Raw genomic sequence first — 10,106 nt, 5'->3', positions numbered from 1 at the left:
GTTGTTGCTTCCGATCCGGACATATCGTCATACCGGGAAAGCATGTACTTATGCATGGTTCAGTTCCACATATGCCTAACTGAATTGTGAACTGTCACTGCTGTGGGGGCCTTCATGCTCCAACTTTCATGGAGTCCGATCCACTGCAAAGAATCAGATGGACATGCTGAATTGTCACTGCCGTGGGGGCCCTCATGACTCTTCCACACTCGCGCACGTATTCGCATCCACGGCAGCGGGCAACCAAACAGTTTCGTCGCGAGAAATACCTGCAGGTGGACACGATTCAGGCACATTTATCTCCTTTCGCCATTCCTGAAAAGCCATGGCGTATATGGCATCGTGGTGTAACATTCCTGTAAATTCTATGCCAAGCAACAATTGACACTTCATGGTTAATGCATTTGATATTGGCAGATGAAAATTGAATGCACATACTAAATGAACCTGTTGGGCATACATAATTCACTGATGCTCTCATAAACTTTTCAGATAAGGCAGTCTGTATTAACTTATGGATAAACACCAGCGGAGGTACATATTACAACATATGTAATTAACTTCTCCCGACCATGTTCCTAGCATACTACGTATTAGAAAGAGCCACCCACCTATAAATTACGAAACAATGGGTGCTAGTTCCACTCTTTAATATATTCAGCTCATTCTAGCAGTTGATGCCGCAATTACCAATTGGGGGACCAGTGACCCGGGTGGTGAATGGATCGATACGAACCCACAGCAGGGAAAATATCGATGCAAGGAGGGTAGCCCATACAAGAACAATGGTCGGCGTGCGGTTCTGCTTCCCCATGAGGCCCTTGAGGAAGGGGTACAAGTGGACAATCACCCAGAACGCGAAGAAGAGCTTCCCAAAAAGAGGCCCCCATGACTGGTAACCACTATTGATCGCATAGGAAGTGCCAGCAACCACACCGATCAGGTTGATAATCAAAATAGTGGTTGGTGGGATCAGAAGCGTTGTCCACTTGAACATGTAGAGCTCGGCAAAATCACCTTCTTCATCAGTGGCCTTAGAGGTGACAGTGAAGCTCGTGTCAATACCAGCAAGCACCTTTAGGAGACCCTGGAAGACGGCAAATAAATGCGCAGAAATACCACCAATAACCCAAAACTGCTCGTTCCTCCACCATTCATCAATGCCAACACCACTCCACCTCATCTCAAGGATACCAGTGGCAAAGATCGAGATAAAGAGCGATATAAACCAAACACTCTCCAGATTACTAATCTGCATTCAAGAAAAATAAAAGCAGTCAGAATCAATTCTTTGCAATTCTGCCTGCAAAGTACATAAATGTGTGGGTTTTTACCTTTGGGATGATGAACTTCCCAGTGAGAAGGCAAACTGCTGGCAATATGCAGTACAGGAGCAGCGGGATTGATGTGAGGGGATAAATTGTTGTGTTAATATAAGCAAATCTCTCCAGAAATTTAAGCCGTCCTCCATAGCCATACCATATGGGACAATGCCTGCTGAAAAGAATTTCAATGGAACCAAGAGCCCACCGAAGCACTTGATTCAAACGATCCGAAAGGTTGATAGGAGCAGATCCCTTGAAAGCTGGTCGCTTAGGCATGCAGTAGATTGATCGCCAGCCTCGAGCATGCATCTTGAATCCAGTGAGAATATCTTCTGTAACAGAACCATAGATCCATCCGATCTGCGTGTGCACCATATTAAAGACTTACAATGAATAAACAAATATGTCATTTTCAACAACAGAAGTAGATATTTATCACAAAAAATAAAGGTTTTACGAGCGAACCAGACAAGAAAACTTCAATTCATATCTCAACATTTCCTTGTGTGTGCTAGTAGCAAGTAATAGCACGAGCATCAGCAACACTGATGTTACAATTTATCACTTCAGGAGTCATTACCTCAGTTCCCCAGTCAGTTTTGTCCTCATAGCCACAGCTGATGACATGAATAGCTTCTTTCAGAAGAGACTCTGGAGTTGCAGATTGTGGAACACCGCCATATTCCATAAGGGTGGAGGCTACAAAAACACTGGACTGGCCAAATCTCTTCTCCAGGCTCATTTGAGACATAATCAGCGATTTCTCATCATCAAATTGAGAACCTATGAAGATTGTGAAGTGCAAGGTAAAAGTTCAAGGATAAAAAAAGGTAACTCTACTTGTTTATGGTACCTTATATTTATAACAGATAAAAATGATGAATAAATGGACAGCTGAATCGTGGTGTCCAAAAATCAGAAATATTGAATGCACATCTACTCGAATTAAAACAAACAAACACACACACACAACTCAATGATACCTTCAATCCCTTCCTCTATATCTTCAAGATTAAATACTGGTACAGAACTGTCTGCGTGTCTGTGTGACTTCTTCTTTTCTGAGCTCTTCTTAGACTTTGACGTCTTTTTCCTTCCCCCACAAAGCGAAGAGAAGAAGCCTGGTTTTTTCTTCTTCACTGGAGGCTCGTAACCATATAGGGCTGTTCTGTTAAACACACAACCAGTTCCCACATAAACTGGCCCTTGAATGCCATCAAGACCTCTCAAGTTAATCTGCAGCAAACAGAAATACAGATAATTACCTGGCACATTTACTCGGATTCTCAAAAATTTCATCACAAAATAAGTATTAGCATCACCAATTCATCAAGTTTTCTTTATGCCTCATGAAAATGTGGAAGTGAGATGCCCAAAACTTTAAAAGGATAACGCAAGCTTACATCGAAAAACACAGTGTTCCTGTTTGCATATCGGTCATTCCTATCAATACCATCAAACCTCTGAGGAAATTGGACATAACAGACATTCCTTCCTAGGTTTGGGTCCATAAGGAAGCACATAGCTTCTCGGAGAGCCTTGCTATTATTGATGTAGTGGTCGCAGTCAAGATTCAACATGTATTGCCCATTAGTAAGGACAGCTGATACACGAACCTGCAGAAAACATTCAACCACCATTACATCCAAGTAACTAAAGTTAGCAAGATACATCCTGAAATTGTTCGTATTTAGCCACTCACAAGTGCATTCATGGCACCAGCCTTCTTGTGATGTTGGAATCCAGGACGTTTTTCACGAGACACATAAACCAAACGAGGAAGTTCATTGCCGTCAACGTCAAGGCCTCCACTGTGACCTAGGAAAACCTGAGAATGACCACAGTTTTGAGTTTAAAGTACTTACAACAATAATCATTCTGTGCTGGGAAAGATTGTTGTGGTCAGATAGTTTAGGGCAAAAAAAAAAAGAGCTGAACCTGAATCATTCCAGGATGGTCCCTAGTATTGTTCCCAGGCCAAGGTGTACCATCTTGCATGATCCATCCCTCCTCAGGAACTTTTTGTGCCTTGGCTACTAGGGCATTGATACGGACTTTGAATTCTTCATATTCTCTCTGTCAAGTATGTTTCAAAATACAACAAATTGATGTCATACAGCAGCAGGAACTGCCAAAACCTACATGCATGTATATAAATATCAAATGTACCTTCATGGCCCGGCGTTCTTTCACAAATGAAGTTTGAACTTTGTCTTTCAAGTAATCAATTTTCTGAGCAAAGTACCACTCTGGGGCCCTAGGCTCTATGTTGTACTTCTTACAGAATGGAACCCATTTTCTAGCAAACTCTGAAGTTTCAGAGAGCGCATCAAAAGTCAGCATAGCAGCCCCATCATCAGAAACATAGCAAGATACCTTGTCAACCGGATAGTCAACAGCAAGGATGGAAAGCACAGTATTTGCAGTGACAAGAGGAGGCTCCTTCATAGGATCCACAGTACTGACAAAAATGTCAACAGGAGCTAATTGAGACGGTTCACCTTCTCGGTCATACCTGACAGTGGAAGTCATATTGTGAAATTGTCAGCATTAGAACAACAAAGACAGTTTTGAGTTAGCACTAATTACTTCACATCACCTTAAAGCCAGCCTATCAAGATAAGTTTCACGGTTGATTGGGGACCACTTTGGGAACTGATCCAAAATCCAGGACAGAGCAAACCAAATCTCACATATGACGGATAACAGCCACAGTGGATATGCATTGTTCACAGGATGTGTGATACGGTAGCGCAGGAATATGCATAGAACAACCAAACGTAAAACAATGACCATTCTGTATGGATTTATTCTGGATGAAGGAATTGGCACTTTCCTAGAAAGAGGTTGCCGAGTTTCATCATTCCTGCAATATGGATCCACAAAAGTTATTGCTAAAAGTGACATGAAAGTCAGCATTTACATGTTTGATAGCAATAGCCGATATCTGCATTCATATAATATAATGTATATAAGTATTTCCACTGAAATCAGTGATCTGCATAAAATTTGTTCAAAAGGCATGATTTGACAAACTGTCTTAGATTTCCAAACACGCCAAAGTGCAAACTACTGTTAACAGTGCTAGTACAGATTAAGAAGGAAACATTAATTATTGGTACATTTGGAGCTGGCGAAAGGCATACACAAGCATATTCGAACTTACAGTAAGGCATCTTCCATGTTATAATCAGTAGAAGCATCAATATCATTAAGTCCACGCCCTTCTGACGGAGCAATGCTTGTCCCATTAGTCATAGGAATTGCACCTCTGTCCTTCATTTTCCATCCATCCACTCTCTCTTTCCATGCAACATTGCCAAGGCTACCAGAGAACTCCCTCGATGGGTTTGCTGATATGAACCAAGATGCAGAAATTAGATCATAGCAGATGCAGCAATAGCCAACAAGACATGAGAAATTGATGATTGGTTAACATACGAGAATGATTGACATAAGGAAATTGATGTCCACGCCTGCCAATGTTCCCAACAGGAGACATCATATGATCAGGGGAAGCTCCAGGTATCTCTCCTGAGATCTGTAAAAACAATCCATATGAAGAAACTGAATATTAGTTCTGTCTTCTGAACTGTATTTAACACAATCACCTTAAAAGTGTAAAGTTTCAAGTCCAACCTGGCTATGAGTTAGTGACGGGATATATCCACGAGGGATCTCACCACTGTCATACTTCCCATGCCCAATCTCACCACTGTCATACTTAGCCAGGCCAATATCACTGCCACGTGAGTTTGTCCGCCAGGTGAGCATTCTCTCAGCAATCTTTTGCTTCTGGTCCTGGTTGCCGGATGCTTGGTAGTTGTAGTCACTCACATCATCAGCATCCACATCCTCATTTTCCTCACCGTGTACTGGTGGGCTCCCTGAAAAACAGAACACAATTGAGTAAAGAGTAAGATTCAGCCTTGGTTGACGCCAACAAATTCCACTCTTATCTGCTGCTCTTGGCGGCGATGTAACACAACTCAACACTACAATTTGAGTACAATTCACTGAAGGAGCTAGCTCATGATAAGAATCTGAATAAATTTGCCAAACACTGAAGTACACCTGCCCCTAGCTAATAAAATGAAACTACCTGATTGATTTCAATTTTCAATAGCAGCTCAAGCCTAACCTGCTGCACTTATATAATAACCTAAAATATGCATGGAAATGGAAGAGGTTGGCATACCCTTGTGACGCTTGTACTTGGTCTTGCACTGCGGGCACGCCTGGGTGCCGTCCTTGCGCTCGTACTCGTAGCAGGGCCGGCACACTGGGAAGCCGCAGACGTCGCAGGCGGTGAAGAGCTCGCCGTCCGCCGCGGTGCCCACGCCATCGCCGCAGATCTGGCACACATGCCCGGCCCCATGCTTCCCAGAATTCTTCGCACGCGCACAAACAAACAAAAAAAACACAAAACAACTTCAGTTCAATCCCCAAACAAAACCGCAAACGAAAACCCTCTTTCTACTCCTATATTCCCCAATCCCCATCCCCCGAAATGCGTGCCACTCACCGCAGCGTCGCCGCCGTTACCGCCACCGTCCATGGCGCGCCAATCCGAGCCCTCCACGGTTCACAACGGCCGGACCCCCACCGCCTCACCGCATTCCTCGGCTTCCCCTCCCGCGCACCAGCGCGGAATCGCCTCCGGGCTCGCACGGCGACTGGAGGCAGCCCAACTCAGTAGTGGTGGCGGCGGCAGTGGCAGTGGCGCTAACCCAGTGCTCACCTCACCTCGCGCGGGAGCAAGTGGCGGAGCTCGCGCGAGACGGCGACGGAGGAGGGGAGAGGAAGAAAAGGACGCGGCACAGACGGCGACGGGGGGTGGGGGGACGCGCACACGACGCAATGCCGCCGCGCGGATTGGATCGCTGCGTCCGCTCGGTGACCACCTTCCGTACGGGGTTTAGCGATCGGCAATTGAGTGATAAACCCCGGGATTTTGCCTGGTAATTTTGGAATCGCGTGCGGGGGGTGGAGTTGATCTGTCCTTGGTTTTGGTTATTGTTTTCGCGTGGCGTGGGGGAGGCCCGGTGGGGAATGAGAAGGGATTAGGGGGCCGGCGGTGAGCTGGACGGGGACCACGGGACAGTGACGTGGGGGAGTCCGCGTGCACTGGCGAGGCCGTCTCGTGGTCGGCCGCACGCCACAGCTGGAGACGGGAGAGGGCGCGTGGGGCCGGGTGGCAGTGAGTGCGGCAAGGCGCGACAGCTGCTGATTGGTTGGCTGCCGCTAGAGTACTGCCGGAAGGACGGGAATGAATAAATGGCATGGAATGTTTATATTTTTCATAGAAGGAATGTCATGGAATGAATGTTTGGATCCTGATGGTCAACAGCTGCATATCTGCTGTCAGTCAGCCCAACAATTGAATTTTCCACTGTGTATCGTGTACAAATACAGCACCAGGAGGTAACACTCGCATAAGTACTCCGTGTCAAATGCCCACTCAGCACGCGTTTGTGTCGCTGTTGGTCGAATAGTGTTCGCTGGTCTGAAAAATTATGGCTGAAAATATTATTTATTGATTTATCGTAAAAGAAAAATAATATTGGCTGGCAGAAAAAATATGACAAAAACAAGCGAACAGGCTTGCTCTCGCAAGTATGACACTACGTGCCTCTCACTGTAGCACATATAGATTGAGTAAATACATGTGCATCTAATCAAGGTCTAAAATTTAGCTAGAGATTAATCTAGACCTGCTGGACCTATTTAGGTGGGTGCATTGCATTCACGCTTCCGTTCTTGACCAGATTTCATCAAGCTCTACTTCCTCTATTCTAGTTTATAAATCTTTTTGCCTTTTTTTTAGATACACAACTTTTATTAGATAATATATAGATATATTGTATATTTAGGTGTATAATAAAAGTTATGTATCTGTAAAAGACAAAATGATCTATGATTTAGAAAACCTAACATTTTCTGAAAGAGACCACAACATTCGCTGAAAGCGTCTTGTAAGGTATTGGATCGCCGAGGGCTACTCTAGGTAAAGTAATGATAAAATCTGCAAGAGGAGAAAAGAGAGGAACAAAGCCATACTAAGGCCTTGTTTACTTCCAAAATTTTTTGGAAAATAGACACTGTAGCACTTTCGTTTGTATTTGACAAAAATTGTCTAATCATGGACTAACTAGGCTCAAAAGATTCGTCTCGTCAATTTCGACCAAACTGTACAATTAGTTTTTATTTTCGTTTATATTTAATACTCCATGCATGCGTCTAAAGATTCGATGTGATGAAAAATCTGAAAATTTTTGAAAATTTTTTTGGGAAATAAACAAGGCCTAAATAGGCTTCCTTGGAACGGGCACCAAGGATGGGAACCGCACCAGGCCAGGGGAAGGGAATAGTGCAGTGACAGGATGATACGGGAGAGAGCCTAGACAAAAAAACAAGACAAGCAGGAGTGAGTTATTAGGTCATCTCTTCAGTGAAAGTTTTATAACACTGTTCTTACCACATCTATATTTTTGAAACAATGCAGAAGAGTTTCATCTCTATAAAACTCTCTGCTACTTATATAAAACTTTTATCATATCTCTCTGCATTAATATAATGTCACATTAACATATTTAATGTGCATAAAACTCTTCCATTAACTCTGGCCTTAGTGAAATAAGGTAAGAAGCTCCCTATGCATGAAGGGGCAAAGGGGAGGGGACTTTTTTTTACGTCAACTTTGGGGTGGAGGGATCGAAACATATTTTTCCACCTGCATTCCATTCCACAGGTACCTAGGAGAACCCGATTGGTGGAATTCATAGCCTTGCACAATTCACAACACAACATAGGATTACATGTTTGAGGGGCGTTTAGATTCACAACATAGAAAGTGGTAATCTTTACTACTCAATCCATTTCAAATTATAAGTCATTCTAAGAATCTTGGAGAGTCAAACCATCTCAAGTTTGACTAAATGTGTATATGATAACATAATAATATTTATGATACCAACTAAGTATTATTATGTTCTTTATTAGTTATATTTTTATAGTCATCAATGTTTCTAATTTTTTCTATAATATTAGTCAAACTTGAGATGCTTTGACTCTACAAAAATTTTAAAATAGCTTATAAATTGGGATGGAGGGAATAACTGCTAGTCATCACTTCGTCTTTCCTGAGGATGCGGCAGCTCTAGTTCTTGATAGACTTCTTGCATGCCGAGGTGACTAGGTAAGAGGCGGGCGACGTCGGGTGGAGGAGGAGTAGGGGGTGCAGGACCTTCTTCGAGATGTGTTGACCTTAGCGATGTTGCCTGGGAACCAACCGATGCTTGTCCAGAAGGTTTGGATGAATGAACATTCAAAGAAGATGTGGTCCCCCAACTCCTCTGCTGCCTTGCAAATTTCGCAGGTTGCGTCGTGGAGACTGATAGAAAGGAAGGGTTCATTGTTTATTTGGTAGGCAGTGTATAAGCTAAGTAGCTTCCTTGGATATACTGGAAATGCATGTTCTATCAAACTGCTAATAGTAAAAGAACGTATAGTTTATTCAGCTCAATGAACCATGAATCATCACAGATTCAGCTAACCGTCCTAGGACAGTGTTCAGCTAACCTATGGCATTGAAGGTCTCCTGAGCAGTTTCAGTCCCCTGCCAAAAACTATGTTGTTTGTCTGCCTCCCTACAAATCTCCCAAACTATGGCCTTGTTTAGTTCCCAATAAATTTTGCAAAAGATTGGATAATATTTATCAAATACAAACGAAAGTGCTACAGTGTCAATTTTTCAAAAATTTTTAGAACTAAACAAACCCTATCAATGTTTGCACGAGGCCTTCCCTGCCAAAAACTATTAGGAGGGAGGCTCCATGTCAGCGAGCCCATTCAACCTCGGCCTTGTTTAGTTGCAAATATTTTTGCAAAATAAATAGTGTAGCACTTTTGTTTATATTTAATAAATATTGTTCAATTATAAACTAACTAGACTCAAAAAAATTAGTCTGGTAAATTATAGGCAAACTGTATAATTAATTATTTTTTATTTATATTTAATGCTTTATACATGTACCGTAAAATTTAATGTTACGAAAAATCTTAAAAAAAATTGTAAAATTTTTGAAAGGAAACAAGGCCGTGAAGCTACTTCTGGCCCGCAACATGTCTAGTGGGCTGTAGTAGCATCATGGTTTCAGAACTTCGTAGTCGTAGGTGGGCACAGTTGACAGAAATAATTGTCCGTCCATCCTCTATCCTGAGGCCTTGTTCAGGTACTAAAATTTTTTGTTTTTGGTTCTGTAGTATTTTCGTTTTTATTTGATAAATATTGATCAATTATAGTGTAACTAATCTCAAAAGATTTATCTTACGATTTTACAGTTAAACTGTACAATTAATTTTTGTTTTCATCTATATTTAATGTTCCATGCATGTGCCACAAGATTCGATTAAACAAGGCCTGAAGCCGCGCTCCCATGGACGACCTTGGCTTTTCTTTTACAACAATACAAGATGCACCTTTGATTCGGGCTTTTGTCGCACGCACAAATTCGCTTTGTGTTTTGCGGATGTGTGTGGAAACTAGATGTACGTTGAGATTTCAAAGCCCAGTACTCACCACAAAAAAAAAGAAAAAGAAAAAAGCAGAGGCGGCAAGTGAAGAGAAGAGTAAGAAACGGGCGGGACACTGATGAAACCTGCAAAGTTTCGTCCGTTGTCGCAACAAAACTCTGAACTTGTGATGTTCTATCTGTCTGGGAGGTCACACACAGACTGCCTTTCGTAGTTTCCTTCGCTCATCACAGTTCACAGTTCACA

General features: G+C 42.7%; 1 protein-coding gene across 1 annotated transcript; it reads right to left on the bottom strand.

The window, feature by feature from the left end:
* Positions 430-6,360, bottom strand: LOC8057104 (probable cellulose synthase A catalytic subunit 2 [UDP-forming]). Its single transcript, XM_021446681.1, has 14 exons — positions 5,851-6,360; positions 5,524-5,716; positions 4,965-5,212; positions 4,767-4,866; positions 4,492-4,678; positions 3,925-4,191; positions 3,495-3,840; positions 3,264-3,401; positions 3,028-3,153; positions 2,729-2,941; positions 2,309-2,561; positions 1,906-2,108; positions 1,335-1,685; positions 430-1,252 (listed from the first exon to the last, which is right to left on the bottom strand). Exons 1-14 carry the CDS (start codon positions 5,881-5,883, stop codon positions 668-670), a joined length of 3,243 nt encoding a protein of 1,080 aa, XP_021302356.1. The 5' UTR covers positions 5,884-6,360; the 3' UTR covers positions 430-667.

This window comes from Sorghum bicolor, chromosome 1, assembly GCF_000003195.3.
Source record: "Sorghum bicolor cultivar BTx623 chromosome 1, Sorghum_bicolor_NCBIv3, whole genome shotgun sequence".
NCBI lineage: Eukaryota > Viridiplantae > Streptophyta > Magnoliopsida > Poales > Poaceae > Sorghum > Sorghum bicolor.
The sequence above is the reverse complement of the archived record's forward strand: the minus strand, read 5'-3'. Positions and strand labels throughout refer to the sequence as shown.